Source organism: Rhea americana, unplaced genomic scaffold, assembly GCF_003343005.1.
Source record: "Rhea americana isolate MKP2758 unplaced genomic scaffold, rheAme1 scaffold_70, whole genome shotgun sequence".
In the NCBI taxonomy this organism is placed as follows: Eukaryota; Metazoa; Chordata; class Aves; order Rheiformes; family Rheidae; genus Rhea; species Rhea americana.
Genome location: NW_028186868.1, coordinates 3,480,468 through 3,502,007, shown reverse-complemented (window position 1 = coordinate 3,502,007; position 21,540 = coordinate 3,480,468). Strand labels below are relative to the sequence as shown.

Sequence of the window (21,540 nt, the reverse complement as noted above, 5' to 3'; positions counted from 1 at the left end):
TATTTCTTTTTCACTGCAAGTTCAGACCTGACTCAGAAATAAGCTTCTAGTACAAACAAATACTTATGCTGCTAGACCAGCTCTTCATAGGCAACTGCACTATACACCTCCAGAAACTGGATCTGAACTTACCTTGCTGTGGCTGTAATCAACAATTTAAAACTGTAACCAAAAGTAGATAACGTAGAAGATACAACCCCTACCTGCAGTCAGTCTCTGGGCTGAAGGGGTCTCAAACATACACTGGCTCCAACTTTGCATATTTGACATGAGAGCACAGAGCCTTACCTGGTAGAAACAGCAGCCAGTCCTTGGGCTCTGTTCAAGATTGGAATAATGAAAAGCAACTACTGGATTATTATTTTTTTTTTCCTAACTCTATGCAAGACAGGAAATAGAGTCATTCTTCTGTGACTGAATGTAAAGGATAATTAGTTAAAAATCAATATGCTGATTTAATCAGCTTGATTTAAAAGCAGTTCATCATGTTTGTAGAGGAGGGCAGAACTAAGGTTTGACATTAGCTCTAGCTGAGCCRTTTCACAAGTCACTGCGAGGGAGACGACAGGGAAAAGAAAGTGACAGACGAAGGAAAGCAACCTGAGGAGACAACATCTTTTTATTCTGTACATTTACATACAAAGTTTTTCAGTAGGTACAACAGATGTAACATCATGCAGACATTTAGCTTGTAAGACTGTTTTCAGTACTTGATTTAAGCTTGTGCTATGAAGAAGCACCACCAGACTATTCATGATCAAAACATACAGTAACACGATTCTTTAAAACTTTGTCAGAAACTGAAATGGGGAGGGAAGCCTCACCCACTAGACATAACACACTGTACTCCTTTCCCAAAACATTTTACACAATACATTTAAAATGAGGTTTGTCATTTATTTTTCTTAAAAAAGTTACAGTGGGGGAGATCATCCCACACTTAGAGCGTTGTCTTATGTGCCAGCTACAGGCGCAACTTGACTTGACATTCACAGAGTTCGTTTAATGGCACTTCTGCTTCCAATTTGGTGACCTTTAGTGTTTGGCTCCAGGAAGTGGCAACAATTATGTAAAATACTTCCATAAAAAAAAAAAGCCTGTTCAACCAAAAACGAAAAGCAAATCACATAGAACCCTCTCTGAGTTGCCACAAAACACTTCCAAACAGATGACACGTTTCTYCACGCTGTCTTTATCTATTTGCAGTGTGTCTGGCAACAAAAGCATTACTGAAAGCTGGGGGGGGGAGGGGGAAGGAAATAAAAAAACAGATCAAGCATAATGTCACTTTCACATTTTGTTTAAAGTTACAAAAAAAGGAAGAAAGACCGTAAATGGTAAATTATAAAGAAAAAGATCCACTGATGGGCTTAGAGGTTACTGAAGGTTCACAGAAAAAAGGCCAAAATGGACAGTACAGCTTTGAATGCTTCTTCTGTTGTGGTGACCAGAAACAGGCATCTGAGAAAAGCGTTCCCTGGTGACGGCCTTGGAGGAGATCCGATTGAGGAGCTGATGGTCTGACATAGGGTAGCCCAAGTGCACAGCACCATCCAAATGAAGGATGAGGCAGAGCACATCCCAAAATGAGATTCTGTTTCCGCCCYGCTGCATCACATAGTACTTCTCCTCTGAAAGTTTTCTCACATTAGAAAAACTTAACAAAAGCTTTCAAAGTAGTACACATCGCCAAGCAATAACCCAACACAGAACACCCAGAGTTTTTCATCCTTCCAGCAAAACAAGCAAAACTGGAGCTACCAAGATAGGAAATCAGTTTGTTTTTTTTTATTTATTTTTTCTCTCATGACCAAGGCAGAGGGCCAAACCAATGGGAGAAGTTGGGGTGCCCCATATTGCAGAAGATCAGTACCGAGTACCTGGTTTCAGGCAAAGAAATAAAAGCAGCAAATCAAGTAAATTTCACAAGAATTAAAAAAACTGCCAAGTGTTCCTGTCACTTAATGTGTTTATTATATTAAAGTTGATATGTGTAAACAACCATTCTCTTCCTTGGGCCTGTTTGTTGTCAGAGAGCAAACACCAGAATAGGAAACGATAAAGCGCTGTGGACAACAGCAGTGAGCACACCAGGACTGCTAACAGTGCTGAAAGCAACCAGTTTAATMGGTTTGTGAATGGTCTACAAGATTCATACTGTAGCTTGAGTACACACGCACAGAGACCACGAATAAAAGAGCTGCTCCAGGGCATGATGGATCGCAAAACACTGCGCGACAGCTCTGCGCCCACTCCACCTCTGCGCTTCTCCCYGCTCTGCTTCGAGGCCCTTTTTCTCTCTTCCATTCAGACTTACTTTGCTTTTTCAGTTTCATTGGGAACCCGCTTTTCCCCAATGGGTGGCTTGTAACAAGCAGAAAAGGCAAAAGGTATTACGCAAATTTGGCACGTGAATACCGCATGAATTGGAAAGACCTTAATTCTTTTTTTCTTAGGTGAACACAGATTGAAGAAATGTCAGCACAGAACAGAAAGGGAGAAATGGCCGCTCTTGAGCTAGACAGTAAAACTTGAGCGTAAGGAAGATCGGGCTCTCGCTATCACAGCAAGTCTAACAAAGGTGAAAAARCAGTTGTGTAACTTTGGGCAAAATTACTATCAACTGGTCCAGTGTTTCTTACAAGGCTCAAGAAGAGCCCAATGTCCACATCCTCTGTACAAAAATCAGCAGCTTTAGGACAACATTGTTTTTCTGAACATCACAGAAAACATCTGTCGCTTCTGCATGTCCCCTTGCACTCATCAGCATCTGAGGCTGTGCTGCCTGCTGCATTGCCCACCAGGGAGCATCTCTCGCATTTACTGGGGACAGTAAGAGGACAGAGGCAGCCTAACGGAGGATGGAAATTGTTAGGTACAGTAGTTAATAGACAATATATACAGCAAAGGAGGAAAGGGGAGAGAAGGTAGAAGAGGAAAGTGCAAATGAGCACTTCCCATGCTTATGAACACAAGATGAACATCAAACAAAGTGGCAATCATATGGACACTCAATACAACATCRACATCCTGCTGCTCTGTTTAAGTGTCTGTACTACTGAGCAATCACAAATGCATGGCCTGAGTGAAAAAGGAAAAGAGGGAGGGAGAGGAGGGAAGGTTAACTACAATGCAAGAAAGCTGTTAGTTCAGATAGTCCTTGCATTGAACACGATCCTCACAGGAGTCACACAGTAAGAACCAAAATCTGATGGCCAAAACAAACTGTTGGTTTGGGGACTAGAAGAGAGAAGTCAAATAGCTATTATCAAAGTGTCATCTGTACAGTAAGAGACAAACTGTACCTTTACTTTGTTTAGCATAGAGTAGGATCAATCCAATTTAAGTAGACATTTTTTTTTCTTAAAGAAATCCTAAAAGAGCAGTTGGGGAAAAAGGGAAATATAGGCGAGTTCACTGTATATTCTTGTGTCAGAAACAGAAAACATCTCCAAAAGCCCCAAGATGGCCAACAACAGACCTTGAGTCTTTATTCACAGGCTATCAATTCATTCCCTTCTGACAGTTACTTAAGTATTTTGTCYGTTTAATTTGAAAACAAAAACTCCGTTTTTAAAAACAGGCAGGGCAATGCCAGAACTCTCATCTCCCAGGAGTGGGAATCCCAGTTATGCTGCCTTTAGAAATACAAATACCCAGCCAGTGCTCCTTATTTTTTGTTCCTGCTGGTCTATGCTCTTCTCCCAGACCAGTCAGTTGAAGATTCTGGACCTCCTGGTAGCTAATGCCATTCTTGGCAAAAACTTTTTTTGCATCATTGGTCAAATCATCTACATAGTCTACRTTACTATTAAACACCAGCAAGAACAGTCTAAAAGAGATGAATGGACTCTTAAAATGCATAAGGCTGATATGGATTGAAAYCTCAGCTCAGTTTGGGTAGGATTTTCTTCACTCCGTTTGGTGAAAAAAAAGGTACTAATTAGGAAAGTAACTTTTAAATGCATAGGGGCTAAAAAAATCAAATATAAGCTGCCTAAAATGCAGTCAGACTTTGAGTCACAACAGGTTTTGCTTTGTTTTTTTTTCTCCTGTTCTGTTTTCTTTTTTGGTATATACAAACACAGCAGGCAACCTGGGCGCTTTGACTTTCTAGACAGGCAGAAGAATGTTGCGCAAGTCTGAATTACAGTCAGTTCAACTTTGCAGTGGATACTTCCTTCCTTTAAGAAACACAAAAACAAACCAGAAAACAACACCCCCCCCCCATGGTTTCTTTCTTGGAATGGCTGCACCTCTTATAATTAGATGGCTTCATTTTTGTGATTTATGAAAGGAAAAGGAAATAAAGTGCTTCTTGAGAATAAATCAAAATAAATATAYATATTTAATGGCAGGAAAAAAGAGTTCTGAAGGGCTATCTCCAGCCAGGTCTTTTCTCAGATGAGTATTTTCCCCCATAACTTTTTCAAAAGCAATCTGCACAACAGTTGAAGATTCCTACAAGTCACTTTAGCAGCAGAGTTGAAATCCCCCGTGTCTGCGTCTGTTCCACCACTGGTTTGTAAAACCTGTGCAAAACACTCTCACCCAAAGTGCTGCTGCTCCTGCACAACAGCATCAAATAAAATGAAAAAGGAAAAGGGAGGGAAAAGGAGGAGGAAAATCCACCCAGTTACATAGACTTCATCCCGTTGGCAGTGGTGTTCTCGGAGATCCCATCGCTCACAGCTGCCGAGTCATGGAGGCCGGAGTAATCCTTGAGTTCAGAGTTTGTCAGGAGCAGGGGCTGTTCCCCCTTCTTGTGCGGCAGCAGGGGCTGCCTGGTGTAATGTTCACCGTCCGGGATGTTTTCAGGCAGGTTCTGGTTCTTGCTCTCTGGCAGGAGCAGGATGCAGATGATGCAGATGAGGGTACAGCAGGCRAAGATGACGTGGTGGAGGAAGTAGCCTTTCTGGTTGTGGAGCTCCATGATGGGGGCGGTGAGGCGGCCAAAGCCGGCGCTGGCCAGGACCAGCCCCAGCCCGCCACCCCTGCAAGCACAGCACAGCACAGCTCAGCTCAGCACCCAGCCACCAGCCTCCCGCTACCACAGTGTAACACAGAAGGGACAAATATGGTGGGGTGTGTGCGTGCATGCGGAGAAGGTCCTTCCTCTCTGGGTTTATTTTCTGGACTCAGATATTCTGCAGATGGCAGCAAAGCATTTATTTAGGAAGTGGCTGTTGCAGGCTCACAGAGCTGCAGAGCGCAGCAAGGCTRGGTGCCCTCTCCTTTGCAAACCATCTCCTCCAGCTGGCTCAGACATGTGAGCCTGGCTCAGCTAGGGGAACTAGTGCACATGGAGCCACCAGTTGGTGTCCCTGCTCCTCTCCAAAGTGGTGGAGAGGTGCCAGCTCACTCAACACGGCTCCCCCAGCAGCGTCCCACCCAGGTTGGGCTCCAGGATTTTCCCTACATGTGGAGGCACCGCAGGGCTTGAGGTGCCACTGCCTTACCGCCAAGCRCCATGTGCATGGCTGCAATGCCAGCAGGGGCCGAGGAAGCTCAGACTCGGCTCTGYTTGGCCACCAGCCCCAAAAGCGCCCTGCACACAGGGATGCTGCTGGCCGCTGTCACACTGGTCACGTTGTGCTGGAGAAAGCCAGCAGCCTCTGAAAGGCAGCTGGAAACCACAAGCTCTGTCAGATGAGGGCAGAAGGAAGGATCCACCTCCACCTCAGCTGCCACAGTTTGCAGCATGGCAGGTTACCTTGAGCCCTCAAAGTGAGGGATTAACACTAATTYGGCACATTACATGCTGCAGATACTAAGGTGCAGGTTGTCTTTAYCTGTGCTGCTGCAGGGCAGCAAACTCCAGCAGCAGGGCAACATCATCTGTTACCACAAAGCTGAGTCAACAGCCCTTATGAATCCCCCAAACCTGTCCTGTTTGGCATACACCAGGGCTCTAAAATCTTTAAGGCAAACCTGTTCTGCAAATTSTACACACAGCTCTCACACTGTACAACTACTCTGTTAAATGGTTACTTCTTACTTTGCTGTTGTAGATCATCAACTGCAGCTCCACCACCCTTGGGGCACTGTATCCCATTACAGCCTATTTGCCTCTGTGTGAGGAAATAACTATACTCAATGYAAGTATTTTTTTAACCAGTATTACTGCATCCACATAAAGAGARGAGAAATTGTATCACAAGAATATGTGGACAGACCTTTAGAAAATTCCCAAATCCACATATTTCATATTCAGTTAGGGGAAACCACACTTTGCTTAGCATGCTAGACTTCTCCAGTTTAGACAAGATACACCAGCTCCACTGCTAGSTGCAGAACTCAGTTTTGGCTGCCTCTGAAGTATCTGGCATCAACCACCAGTGGAGGCAGGAGATTAGACTTCACACTCCACTGCCTTGATCTGTTATACCAAACACTAAGTGCTGAAATATTTTCCTCTGATGTTTTGTGGTTGGAACATTTTAACGCACAGATGCTGTAACAATATGCATCCTTTTCCAAGAAAAAAAGAAAAAAAAAGTAAAAAAAGGTAACTCAGCTAGTGGATAGAAAAGCAGAAAAAGTCAAGAGTTTTGGATTTCCTTTTGAGACCTCTTGACTCATCGTACTGGTTGAGCTAGGCCCCTCACTCTGCTCTTTCTTACTTTACTGCTGTATTCATGTACCTCACCAAAGGGTGATTAAAAGGTTAATATTGGTAAAATGCTTAAATTATAACTAGGTGWCTTTATAAAATATTCTTTAGGGCATAAATATTTATCAAATGTAAAGCACCGATATATTTAGATCATTCATACAGGTGCACCAAAAGAGAGTGAAAATATATTAAAGTTAAAAAAAAAAATAAAGAAATAAACCTCTTAGCCACAGGAATGAATTTGCTTGTGCGAGCTGAATTCAGGGCTGATATTCAGCTACGCAAGCAACCTCTCTTGCACTTYCTTGTCCTGCTCATTCATTTCTTTCTAGCTCCTGGAACAGAGTGACTTGGCATGCCTCAGGCTGTGCTCGCGCTCCAGCCTCATTCCCCAGGGTTGGTCGCTGCTGGGTGCTTCCCCCTGCCCCTAGAAATTACAGCAGAAGTTTCTCTAGGGTAGACCATCACCTGGCTCATGCTGCAGTACTACAGAGGTCTCTGAGCAGCGCAGTGTCACTCTAAGATAACTCATTTTAGGAAAACTTCCAAGAACAGTAGCTAGTCCTTCGTTTTCCAAAGACTGTCTGAAGAGTCTCCCCATTAGCTGAATCATGGTTACTCTGTGCTCTCCAGCTCATCACTGGGATCTCCCAGGCAGCATGCTTCTTGATCTACTATCTTTTCATAAACTCTTTAGTGATCAGATGGACTCAAGTGCTTGACTTACAGGCCTTAGAATTTCTGGCCCAACGACAGAGAAGTAATTTTTAATGGTAATCAAACTTCATAGAACACAGAATTGCAGAAAGCAAACTCCACAGAAGACAAATGAGCTACTGGAAATGAGCTATTTGAAACAAACAAACAAACAAAAAAACCTCCCAAAGCACTATAAACCTCCAACTACTATTTTTTCTTCAGCCAACCATCATGTTAAAGCTAATCTTCACTCAGTCCTTTCCAAAATTYACTGTTTACTTCTCGACAGCTAAAGGGCAACAAGTGCAGGTTTGAAAAAATGYTCTCCTTAGGACACTGACTGGATCAAAATTTCATTTATGTAACTTTTAATTCTCTAGACTTGATGAAGCATCTTTCACAGACACAATATTCCTCAAATATTGCAAGAGCCCATATTAAAAACTTATCAGCTTTCCAATGGCAATTTAGAAATCTAGCTGAATGCACTCATTATGCAGTTGGCCTCTCTACAACTTCATTAATATATTCATACGAGTAACCAACAGACCCAGCCTCTTAAATACTTGGCAAATGACTTGCAACAAAAGATCAACTGTCATTTACATCAGTGTTTGCTATGGCTAAATTGTATCTCAAAGATTGAGAAGGATCTCAGGTGGGTTTTAAAAGCAACTGTTGCAGGACTTTTAATAAATTGAAATGAGACAGGAAAAGGAAGAACAAGGACAATTCTGCCACTACAAATCAAGCAGCTTCATATTTGGAGGATAGAAATTTTTCCTCATCACATCAGTAATTGGAACGGGTGATACTTTATCCACTACCATCAAAACCTGGCAGAAAAGTGCTTGAAAGTATATTTTGGCATGTTTCCTTTAAGATTGTTTTTTACTTGAGAATAAAATATTGTGAACATGGAAGTAGTCAGGATTTTTTTGTTGTTGTTCATACATACACCAGGAAAACAGGTACAGGACAAGAGATACTACAGTCAAAATTCACACTTTTCACAGGAAATGTGGGACAGCAGGTAGAAATCAGAAATCTTTAGGATGTCCAGTTTCTGGATCCTGTTCTTTCTCACTGCAGGTTCTCCTGTGGCAGGGGGTCAGCATTTACATTTAAAACACAGCCTGACACTCAGAACAGCAGCAGACTACGAGCTGGCAGCTTGAGTGTGCAGTAGATGCAGATCCCAAAGGCAAGGCACAGCTCTTCCCTTAGCTTCTCCATTTGTAAAGCAGCGGCTGCACGGGGCTTTCCCACGGAGCACACCCTCCAAGGATTCCCTTTCATACATAGTAAGGCCTTTAAATGACAGCAGTTACTTTTCTGACTTCTGCCATCATCTGTGTTACCACTAGAGAGCAGACACAGCTCACGTTCGTTTAGCAAACAGGCTCAAAAACAGCGCAGAAGGATCGCTTAGAAGGCTGGCTGTGCTTATAACCCTGACATGTGCAAATCCTTGGTCCAAAATTTTGTCCTCAGAAAAGGCTTCCCTATTCATAAAGGGGAATTTCCTCTCATTTACCAGAGATCTGAACAGCGGCAATACTGCAAGTGTTATAAGGCAATAGCAAAATATTCCCTCTGAGATTCTTCACTTGAATCAGGCTAAACCTTGGAAGATCATCTTCCTTTGCTGAGGCAAACAGAGAAATTTTAATTGTAGCTTAGGTTGGACATTTGTCCATCTTGAGCAAATAAGCTGACACAGAACATCATTCAGAGTACAAAAAAGTCAGAGAATCATGCAGGTTGGAAGACACTTTGAGAGAGCATCTAATCTAACCCCCTGCTGTAAACAGGGTCAGCACCGACTTCAGACCAGGTTGCCTAGGGCATCCAGTCAGGTCAGTCAGTTCTTAAAATCAGTCTTTAAAAAACCTGGCCTGTTTTTTTGAGGCACAAAGCTCGTAGTACAGCCATTGCCATCCATTCTTCATCTCTGTAGTTTACAGGCCAGCTTATGCCATCATGCAACTCTCTCTTTTTCACTTGTTAGTAACTGAGCACCGTCTATTCTTATCTGGTAGCTGTGCAGCCCGCAGTGGTCTTCTCATCAAGCTTTTCGGAGATGGATTACTGGCCTCCTTGAGGGCTTAAATTCGATGTTTGGAAGGAGCCCTTCACTGAACTCCCTAGCAGAAGGAAACGGCACTCTCTAGTGCAGCCTGCATGCTTAGGACATGTATGAGGACAACCTGTGGCGCAGGGTCAGGGCAGGACAGACCTCCGCGCTCTGTGTGATAGCAAAGGGTCTTTGTGTCTCTGGACCAGACTGCATCTTTTGGTGATGAAGGCGGTCGCCTTCCCTCCTATGCTGTTTTAATTGTTCAACTTAATGACAAAGCAGTAGACGGCAAGACAGATGCTACAGGTTAGCTATCATGTCATTGCTACCCTTGCTACAGCGATGCAGTTTCTTTCCCCTCAGACAAGAGGGATTCCAAACAAAGGATTAGACCAGGGAAACCTCAGAGATGTTCCCTGTTCTTTCACTGCCTCTCTTTTCCTTAAGGCTCCTCAAGAATCAAACAAGCATGTATTAAGATGCTGTGAAACATTAAAAGGCATTAGAAGTAGTATTCTGGAAAATAAGTTATAAGRAAGCAGGCAGTCTTCTGAAATGTAAGACACAGCTTAACCACACATCTGCCTGAGACATGCCCTGACGACCACCCCGTAATTACAAAACTGAGTGGATCTCATCAATAACTTTGCAGTTCAAAACCCCAAATTACTGAGTGTCATGATTCCTATTTATAAATGGAGACCCTGAGGCATATGCAACTGCTGTCACTTGACATATACCACCCAACACAGTCAGGGAAAACAAAATTCTAGTTTCCAGACTAGTGTTTTGTCCCTTTCCATATAACAACACAAAAGATTTAAGGGAAAAGCTTGCTAAGTTCACACTGCATAGCCAATTCTCTGTAGATTCTCTTCTGGTTGACTTGGCCAATTCCTTATCTATATGTCTTTCAAACAAAGAGATAGAGAAAATTAAAGGGACATAAAGGGACATAAAAAAGACCAAACTGACTGACACACACATAAGTAAATAGTTGTCAGTGTTTCAGGCTATTTACAACCTCCCTACCACTACCACTGCCTTTTCCTRTGGAAATAATGTTATCTGTAAAATACATTCACTAAGTCAGATAGCGTGGAAAAAAGGCCATGGGGATCAAGGAGACTCTCGCTACTTAACTTGACAATTTTGCTATAATATTTTTGCAAAGTTATTAAAAAGGCATGCAATTTGCAAAAAAATAAAACCCACATCTCTTCTTCCCTCCATCCTTTCTCCCTCCTCTCATATGACCTACATTCCTCTGAAATTCAATGGGAGTCAGGGCAGACTCCTGAATTGTTGTGGCATTGTTGAAAGCATAATCCAGAACATGCAAGGCACAGCCTGYGTGCTGTGAAAGATAACACTGAATAAATAAAATAGCACAAAAACCTGACATTACAAAGACATTTTATGGGGAACTCTCCAGAGAAGATCATCTGCTTGATTTCCACTAATGAACAGCATTTAARAACTCCTGTTTAGAAAAACTGCGAGCCTCTGTTAAGAAAGACCTGGGTGCAAAGAAAAAGATGATGGACTAAGAATTACATCCTCTTTCGTACACTCGTGTGAAACTCTCTTAATATGAAGTGGCAGACTCACATGGCTACTGCTTGTAAAAATCTAATAGAATATGAGAAATAAAAAAAGATGGTTCATCTACAGGATCTGGTTCAGAAAAGTACCTAAGACCATAACTCACTGCTAACAAACGTAGCTGTTATGATGACTGGCCTGCTGAAAATCGTCATGATGGGATAAAAAGGTGGAGCCACCCAAAACAAAGCCTCTCTGTCTAGAGATAGATATTTACTTAGGCAAACTGACTGCAGCAACATTAAATTATAGAGCTGCCCAGAAATTACTGTGTGGTCTCCAATTGCGGGAGATTCCTCCTCCTGTAAAATATGTTAAATTAACAGCCAGTAACAGCCAGTTATCGATAAMATAAGGATAATTTGTTCCCTACCCTTTAAAGAGGGGAGCTCCAAGGTCTCACCTTATTACTGTGGGTGTGATTTCAGCACAGAAGAATACGCTGAGACTTCCAAYGGCATGTGAAGAAAACATACCCACAATGGAAAATGCAGTAGAGAATTTGTCCTTGACGCTGTCACTCATACCTGTCAAGATGAGTATATGCATAAAAAGTGAGAATGAGGCCAAATTAYTGAGGAAGAAAACAAGAACATAGTTTTATGTTACTCATTCACCCTAAACGAGAATTTGAGTCACTTTTGTAATACTAATTCCCATTCCCACTTATAAAATCCATTCCCCAAGCACCCGAGACAAACACACATGAAAAAAAATCACGTCAGGCCAAAAATGGCTATGATCTCTGAATTATTTAGGTTCAGCCACCACAAACAGGTAAAACCCAAGAAAACACATATCCTTGTTCAGTCTTATAGGTACCACACATTTCCCTCCCACATGTGACACACAAATGGAGGCAGGCAGCATTCATCAAGTTGCCAAACATCTGGTACACCTCAGTGGCTTAAGCACTGGAAAGGCTCACAGGACAAGAGGGGAAGAAAAAAAAAGTTTTTCCATCTCCATGCTAATCCCCTGCAAATGATCAGTCTGCAAACAGCGTCCTAAACTCCAGCTTGACAGGCTTTTCCTGACAGCTCCGAGCAAGAATGATGTCTATGGCCATGATGTGCTCCCTTTAAGTCACCGTGTCCAAAAACACAGTTTACTCAATCATTCCACGGTTGAAGGGTAGCAAGGTTTCTGAGGGAGAATGGTGTCCATCAAGCTCTGTGAAAAACCCCAATAAATGTAACTAAAGCTAAAGGAAATTGTCAGCTGGGCATAGCAACAGCATATTTCTTGCTCAACTCTGTTGCTCACCTCTTGTTGCGGACAGGGGCAGAAAACCTGATCCAGGATGTCAAGCTCAGGTAGTACTTTGCAGTCAGCAAGAAGGTCATGCTGTCTATGGGAAATACTACACCGCAGGAGGGGAATGCACTCTACCTTCCATGAGCCCTGAGGAAAGGCATGGAGCTTCCCAGCCTGCATCCCCCACTTTCTCCCAGGCAAGTCCCAAGATTTGCCTGGAGAAGGGACTGTTCACTAGAGTGCAGTGCCAGGCAGGTTCATGTTCTGTGTTGGATCCAATTAAAAGTAGTATCTACTTTTATCCTTGCTGAATACATCAACTCTCAAGAGAGCAAAGGGATTTGAAAGTTTAAGTTACAGCTTTGAAGTGCATTGAGCAATTTCTATGGCAAAAGGCTGGGCTAAGGCCCTTCTGTGAGGCACCACAGGTCTGCTGATGTGAGCATGGGGTCTCTAGCGGGCCTCCTGCCCTGGGGCAGCTGCGCCTGTTGCCGTGGGGAGTTGTGGGTGCTCAGCAGAACACATCTGGGCAAGGCCAGATCTGTTAAACCAGCACCAGAACAGTAGGTTTTGCTCCCCTGCAGCCTGCCACTGTGTTGCTAGTACAGTGCTTCAGGCTTCGATAAGGTGCCTAGGAAAATGTTTTCAAGAGAGCTGGGGTCCTCTTTTCAGAAGGGATTTTGGCATCGCATACCTTTATGGAAAAGGCTAAATTGGACAAGTTTCTTTTGAAACGGAGACTTAGGCATTTCCGAGAAAGCTTTGTCCTGTATCTTAAAATAACCATTGGAGGACCTCTGAACCCTCACCTGACATACTGACACAAGCTAGTCTCATGCTGCATGGGGGGGACATTACACTGAGATGCTCCATACACATTAATATACCTCTCTCCTAAAAGAAGGTTCCCAAAACACTGCCTAACAGTGGGCTTTCCCCATGCAGTGGCAGCTAGGCTCTGCGTCCTTTGGCCCCTGGCCTTTCAGATCTGCCCTTTCCTAGTGGGAGCACATCCAGAGTAATAYAGACACATTTACAAACCATACCTGAGTCTGGAAGTTGACTGTATTTTCCAATCACTGATCCAAGATGATAGAAGTTAGAGCAAAATAAAAGTATGAGAGAATGAGAGAGAGAACAAGAACATACTGTTATTACAGCTGCCATTTATCCAAAGCAAAAAAAGGTAAATCGTCCAGACTTCCCTTCCAATCCCCCACATATTTCTCCTTTCCAGTGCCACAACCAGAGCATCTCTCTGCACCCACGCACTACCGCACGAGGTTTCCTGGCCCCTTCCAGAAGAGGACAGAATTCTAATGAGATGGTGATAATAAATGCAGCCCTAAAGGATTTTTAAGAGACCCAGAATTACCACCGAGATTAACACAAAGGCCTCTTTGTTGTTAATGAAGGGGGAGAAGAGAAACTGCCCTCCTACTGTAACCCGAGGGAACGGCCAACAGAGGCTTCAAAACTCTTTGAATCAGCCTCCGTGCMCTGGTAAGAGACCTCTTCCTTGCCAAAACCCAGAGCTGATGCTCAGTGTGTTGAATTAGTCACAAGCTRCTATAAAAGCCCTAACTGCAAAGAAGTGCAAAGCAACACCGCACAGCAAGTACTGAGGTAGCCGCGTGAGCCAGGCACGGCAACGCAGTAGATAATCTCCCTGCAGACCCCTGGGGTGACTCCAGTGACAACCTGAAGCCTGGAGGAAACACTGGACATGATGAGCCTCAAGGTCTGTTGTGTGCTTGCTGCTGACAGTGAATATTCTTCTCTTCCTCTCCTTCTCCAACCTTGATTTCATTTGTTAATTACTCCCGAATTATGCTAAATTAAAACATGCACRAGACTGTAACAGATTTCACAACCAGCAGGGTCACTGCTTCTCTCCAAACACTGTCTAGCTCTTTTGAGAAGGAAGGGGGTATGGTTTACAGCAGGAGGAAACAAGCTTCTCCAAAACTCAAGGTTGCATATTCTTCCTTTTTTCACAAAGAAATGTGAGAGGCCAGAGCAGGGAAGGCTGATGGGTCACTTCTGTACGTCTAACTGCCAACATCGCAGAAAGCATCTAGGGCCCTTGACTGTTTTTAGTTTTAGTAACTTTTCTGAGAGGGAACACTATAACCTTTTCCTTAATGGGTTTAGAAGATCCTTATAGGGTGTTTTCTCCCCACAACCAGCCACTTTTTTGCTGTTCTAAAACTGAAATTAGATTTTAGTGGCTCTGGTGCATTTTCCCTCCGCTAGKCAACTGCATATTTATTACCTCAACAAACATTTGAGGTCTTTAGAAAAAGAGGAATTCAGTATAGAGAAACACCAAAGGACAACACCACAAGACCCTGGAGCTTTGGAGAACACATGCACGCAACGAGCATCTGCATGAGGACTGTCACGGGGCTTCAAAGGAGACCCTATGGCTAGGGATAAGATGGGGACAGAGGTGTTTCTCCCACTCTCCATTGGGACTGTTGGATATGGTAAATGTGTGCTCAAAGGAAATGTACACATCTGTGCCAAACCGGGAGCAAACACAGTTTTTGAGTTTCCTTAACGTCATGAAAGAGATTCCCTGTTCCTCCCACATGCTTACACAAATACGTTCACAAAAGGTTAACTTTGTAAACACTTTCAGGAAATGCGGTCTRTAAATATGGACAACTCTTGCCAGTGCAGGGCTGCCCTCAACATGTGGGGATGTAAAATCTTTCCATCTCCAACACAGAATTAAAGCTCTAGAACTGTTTCTAAACTTAGAAATGGAAAATGGCAACAATTGGCATTCTCATGACCATCCTAAATCTAGTTTATCCAAAAGCATGTCTCATTTCCCTTCTCCCTTTCTTGGGGTGAGATTTCACTGGAGGGGTGATCTAAGAGCTGGCAGCTGCAAGAGGGGGCAGGCGCATTCGTCCTTCCCTCTATTTCTCTGATCCCTCAAGCTCAATTTGCAGAATTTCAAGAGAAAATTAACTCATGGAAGTRAAAGAATGAAAGGAAATGGAGTATTTCTGTACAAGTTGAGCTGAACCAGCTCAAAAGGGCCAAACAAATGCCAGATCCCCCAGAGAGTGGGGAGTGAGAGACACTTTCTTTTGGCAGAAATATGCTATCAGACAAGTTGTATCATCTTACAAAGCACACCTATACCTGCCCATGGACTATGCATACACAGCATGCTAAAAGCAGGTCTCCCAGCTGAATACGTCCACAGTACCTGCATACTACGTGTATGCAGCAAGATGCTCAGAGCAGGCACAGGGCAGACACTTACGGTTTTAACTGGGAACTTCTGCTTATTTTGAAGTCCATCTAAGAAGTGGACTTGAATAGGGAGGTTTTTCCTCTACCCAGCTCTTTTCCATAGGATATTTCATGGAGATTAATTTTTTTTTTTTTTTAAAGGGGAAAAAAGTAGCAAAACTAGAAACAGAAAAAACATTGAACAGCCTCGCTGCAGGAACTCATTTGGAACTGAATGCCAATCTATTAATAAATCTGAGACAACCAGAGTTTGAGAATTCTTCAAATTAGTCCAGCTTCCTAAACTGAACAGGTGTACTGCATATCAACTCTGAGAAAGAAAAAGGAACTATTAATGTCTCCTGGTCCCTTACTTTCAGTTTTCTTCAAGACTTCTTGAGGAGGGGGGAAYCAATTGTTCCTGCATACTATTTCCCTGAATTCTCTGAATATGTTAAAATAGATTCTTTTGTTGCATAAGAAAAAAGGGGGGTGGCAGGCAATTTTCAGGCAAGATTTTACTCTCTTTTGGCAGTGGATCATTAACTTTGACAGAGCTTTTCTATGGGGATAAATCCCTGTATTTTTACAGTGCAATGAAAGATTTAAAGGGAGACTTGTATGGGGATCTCATAGTATTGCACCAGATAAAGAGGGTGACAAAGTGCACTCTGACTGATGTTCCTGCAGTTACCTTCAACAGGACTGCATGTACACACATCAGTGTTTTTCTCAGACAGCTAATTTACTAATGGGCTGTTCTACCACAGACATTTGTGACCATTTTCCCCCCACATATCAAGCAGGACCAGCCAAACTCAAGGCCTCGTGCGGTTCTGACCCCCCCCCCYTTTTTTTTCCCCCACTTACAGTTGAGAAGGCCAAGCTGCAGAAGTGAGGCTAGAGCTGTAAGAATCATGAAGAGCAGGAGTCCTCCTCTCCTCCCCAGAAACCCAACCACTGGGCACATAGCCAGGCAGGATGCCAGAGCAATCCCCGCCATGGTATAGTAGTCCGCATAGAAGTTGTGGGTAATCGTCATCTTCGCTTCATGCCCCATCATACTTTTTGCAAAGCAGTGGTGTATGCCATAACCAGTCAGCCTAGGGGAAACAGAAAAGGGCACCAGGAAATCATTTCTGAAAAGCAGGGCAAGAGAAACATAACAAGGGAAAACATAAGACACATTTAATGCAGGAATCACCTCTTCTGCTGTAGAAATACCACACAGTGCAAAAGGACACTTGCCTCAACTTAGATTTCTAGGTACTATTGCAAAAAAGGCAATAACTAAAAGAAACAAAGCAACTCCCCTCACCCTCCCCTCCATTCAGCCAGGGATTTGCAGTCTGCTGGCTTCATTCTTACAGTTGTTCCTCAAGACAAGGGTATCTGCAGCTTTATAATGTGTGTGATGCTTTTCCCAACTGATTTTAGAACCTGTCTCTTCTATGTCTAAAAGGAAATTTCTTTATTTCCAATATATTCACTGATGGCAATAGAACCAGAGTTCCTATTATGAAGCAATCTGTGTGCTTGGACAGCAAAAAACTAGCACAACACAAATACATCTTTCAGGAAGGCTTCCTGCCCAGGTATTCTGTCATACTAAAGATTGCATCTCACTYCTCAAGTTAGCCTGTTACAACTGAAAACCCATTAAAAACAAGCATCTGAAGCAACACTTCACACTGCAATGATTACTACATAATGAAGTAATAAACTCTAATTCAATCTACATRTTTGCACCATACTTCATAGCAACATCTTTCCTCTTCTTTTAAAAGTTTCCTCACAATTCCAGTGATCCGGTATCTTGTCTTGCCATTGTATTTCATACCTCTTTMTCCTGCCCTTCCTCCCTTCCCCTCCAAAAAAAGGAGAAAAAAAGAAAAAAGAGAAAAAAGCAAAAAAATGGAAGGGAGAGTAGAAGACTGGAGCTGCAGCRTTCAGATGAGAAGCCCCAGGATCATGCTTAGCCTGATGCAGAAYTGCACTGCACCTGCAGAACTGATATGTGGATTTAATGCTCCCAACACTGCCCTCAATATGGCACAAGTACTCTTCCCAGGAAGAGCCTCCTATCTGTAGCATTTAAACCAGAAAAACCTGGCACAAGCTAAAGTGACCAAACTAATTGTGCTTCATAGAGCTGCAAGTGCAGATGCAGGTCTCCACAAATAAATGGCAGGTACATTATACTCATGCACCTCTATCTTCCTGAAGCACCAGAAATTTGAAGCACTGCCAGCATAAACTGGATATTAATATAAGCATGGAAAAAGTTGGGGGAATTCACAGTTGCTGAGTGCACAATAGCCCAGTGCCTGGGGAATTTCACTTGTGATCTTGTGAATCACTGCTATAATTCAAAAACAACACCCCTCCCAATAACTAGCACCCCTCCCTATACCCCTCCACACACAAAAAAAAATAAGCACAATTGCTTGTTCTTTTACAAAACTATCATTTGCTTTGGATACCTAGACAATAACTAACTCCTCCAATAAGTCAGACATTAATTCATAAAATACAATATTTAATAATATAATAACATATCTTATCTCTTTCTCTTCTGTACATGCAAACACACTTGCTGAAATTACTACTTAGGGCCATGTCCTACAAACTGAATTAATGCATCAGCTGCACTCTGCTCTTCAGCCTGCTTCCCCAGGAGTTACTCTATTGTCTTAACCTGCCGAACAGCTCAGAACAGCTGCTTTAAAACTAAATACATTTATCTCCTCTAATGCCTCATCATTCCTTATGAAAGGTCAGTCCCTTTTTCTTCCTCACGTTCCTAAAATATAGCACAGTCCGATGTAACAGGAATAATTGAATTACAATGAAATAGGTTTTTCTACCTCCTAAAAGCAGACTTGAAAGCTATTTCTTCAAACACATCTGCTTCACATTCTATTTGGATAGCAAACAGTGTCCATGTACTATTGCCAGAAGTTATTCTTTGGACTGTCGTCTAGTTCTTGCTTAGGGAATTTCCAAAAGTGTTTAATTAGAAAGGGAGAAGAGGAGAATTCCCCAAATAAACATTGTTCATAAATACAGTTAACACTCGCTAGTAAATCTATGAGCTCAACCTAAGAGCAAACAGTGTTTCAGAACATACTAAGTTACCCTGCGACAGATGGAAAGGAGGAACACAAGGTCATAAAAGCAGAGGCTGTTCTGCAACAGATATGCTGAAGACAAATCTGAAGTTAACGTGCCTCTCAGAGAATATCTACCCAGCACAAGAGTAGTCTTCTCTGGATTATGGCTGATCTCTATGCCTATTTCCAGGAATGAAGGCTGTAGACTAGGGCCCTAAATGTGCTGAAGAGAAAGCCACAACAGAACTACACACTTTTTATTAAAGAGTACATAGGATGCATTTCTGTGCTTATATCCAATGTGGAAATTCTCAGTCTTCTCTCCCATTTCMCATTTGAAAAACCACAAAAGCAATTCACATAGACATTTTACGTGACGAGAAAATCAGAAACGTCACTCTCCTCCTGGAAGCTGAGATCAGTTAGAGACTAAATTTGAAGCTGATCCATTTCTCTTTTACACTGTGCTCAGTTTTGGACAGAAGGTCTCAGAGTCTGGAACCTGTAAAACCCTTAGGCAGATGCCTGATTTTGCATGCGTAAGCATGTCCAAGCTGAAACCTTAGGACACAGGTATCACGTTTCTCTGTGTGAGACAGTACATTCTCTCTGTGTGCCCTGTACATGCTTTGGGAGAGCTGAAGTCCTTCATAACCTATTTTTGAGGACATGTCAAGAATAGCTGTTACACAAGGGAATATGCTTTTATTTACTAGGAGGCAACATTTCCTTCTGCAATGTAGCTGCATCAGAGCTAAATAAGTGGGACTTGTGCTCCTATATCATTAATAGCTTTGAAAATCTCAACCAGGATGCCAGCAGCCGATGTATGTGTGAGTACAGAGCACCACACAGCAATGCGAGAGTTGCTGGGTCACATAGCAACGCCCGTGCAGCACTATGACACCTGAGCAGACACGCTGCTCCACCCCCTGAAATGGCCAATGATTTCCTTCAGGTTTGTCAAAAAAAAAAAAAAAAAAAAAAAAAAAACCCCTCTGCACAGCTGTTGCTTTTCCAGGATCATTTATCAGAGATACTAGTTAGAGGATCCACCCTAGGAAACAGAAGAGCTCCCCCATTGTATCCTACCACTGCTTTCAGTTCCAGCCACAAAAATATTCAAACAGAAACATGTCAGACTTACGAGTTCACACACAAGACCACAATGTTTTTCCACAGGTTCCTGGTTCCCACCACTTTAACGATGCAGACCTTCTTTGGTCTCCTGCTGAGCTCCTTCTCCAGCTCTGAAACAAACCAAACCAAAGTTATTCTTCCATGGGGGTGGAAGGGAGACAGAAACTTAGTCTGTGAACTATAAGATATTCTTAGGGATGTTCCAGAGAAAAGGACACAACACACTACACTAGCAGGAGCTAGAAAAATGCTAAACAGCCTGCTTAAAATCCATACTAGGTTTCCCTCTTCTTTCAGGCTTCCCATAGCAGTAACTTTCTTGGAGCCAGAGAACTAACCAACAATTCCTTCAGATCCCAAATCTTCTCCCAATTCAAAGGATTTATGTAAAATGAAGGCACTATGGAATTTGGCAAGTATGGCACAAAATATTTTCTGAAAAATATCAGGACTTAGCTGCTAAGTTTTAAACCCTCATAAGCAGTATTGCACATTTGTGGGATCCCTCTCAAACAGGGTCTTTAGGTCTTAACAAGACCTGTAGCATTTCTGCAATACACATCTGAAAAACCATGGAAAGGACTGGCGCTCAAACCTATTGTGTGGGAATCTTTCAAGGTTTGCTTCTTTTTTTTCTTTTTTCTTTTTTTTTTAAAGAAAAAAAAAGTTTCAGAAAGAAGTGGTTAGAACATTATGTCAGCTCATCCTCTGCCCTCCCACATTTCAAATGTTAAAAAATCATTTTGATGGATACCCTAACCAGAAGACATTATCTTAAAAAGAAAYTACTGGGGGTCATCAGCAGTGATTTCCTTTGAGTTTCAGAACTAARGCCTCACATCCTCAAACTGCTGGGCAGCTAACTTCTTTGCAATATTAAAGCAACAGTATGTAAGAAGTTGTATCTATAACAAAACCACCACAAAAGCAATGCATTCCAAGAGTACCAACTGGAACTGCTTTTTGGGGGCAAAGCCTTGTACTGCTGCTCTCCAGCCTGACAGCTTTTAAGGCTGTAACACAGCCCTGTTCCGGACCCTGTATCTGTTCTTTCATGCATATGCAATTAGCCTGGGTGTCCTTAGTTGTCCTGGCCTGCCCTAGCCTCTGCTTTACTCCACTAAATCACTAATCTCTTAAAGAGATGCAAGATGGGAAAAATGAAAGCAAGCCACATGGGAAGAAAAAAAAAAGAAGTAAATTGACCCTAATTTAGGAGCAAAACAAAAGACAGGTTTGCCTGCTGTTATTTGAAAATCGTAYCATAAAAATAATAAAGAAATACTATTTAGACGCAAATAGCTGTGTCATTCAGTGCTTAGAGGTCACTTTTGGTCTTCTGTCCAGAACAACAGGGAATGTTTTGTTTTAAGAAAAGAAGCAAAGGACAACTTACATTAATAATTCTATTTAAGCAGGATATTGCTACTTTTCTAGTTATCTGCAAACCTCCATTCTCCCAGAATCTAGGCAGCACAAGGCCCTCAAAAGCATAAAAATAGAAATTGAGTAAAGAGGAAATTGGTAAAATTAGTATATGTACTACAGAAGCAATCAGCAGGCCCAACACTAGCTTAGAGCTATATTAAAAAAGGGGGGGGGGCAGTAAAAAAAAGAGCATACCTAATCTCAAAGAGCAAGGTCAGAATGATTTTTGTAGCAAGATTCTGGAAAGGAGTAAATGGGAACAAAATGATTCAGAACAACGGAAGTAGTAAGATAAGACATTGTTGTAAAATCGATAATTGAGCCCAAGTCAAATCTTTTACAGTGGAAAA

The 21,540-nt window shown here is 42.4% G+C and overlaps 1 protein-coding gene across 1 annotated transcript in view; it reads right to left on the bottom strand.

Annotated features, from left to right (window-relative positions):
* Positions 1-601: 601 nt before the first annotated feature.
* Positions 602-21,540, bottom strand: part of SLC22A23 (solute carrier family 22 member 23) — a gene marked incomplete at its 5' end in the record, with an annotated part of 117,549 nt that continues 96,610 nt past the window's right edge. The window contains 5 exons of the mRNA XM_085321666.1: positions 602-4,994; positions 11,404-11,527; positions 13,304-13,336; positions 16,380-16,612; positions 19,770-19,872. Coding sequence (XP_085177792.1) covers positions 4,637-4,994; positions 11,404-11,527; positions 13,304-13,336; positions 16,380-16,612; positions 19,770-19,872 — 851 coding nt within the window. The remainder of the gene's footprint in view (positions 4,995-11,403; positions 11,528-13,303; positions 13,337-16,379; positions 16,613-19,769; positions 19,873-21,540) is intronic.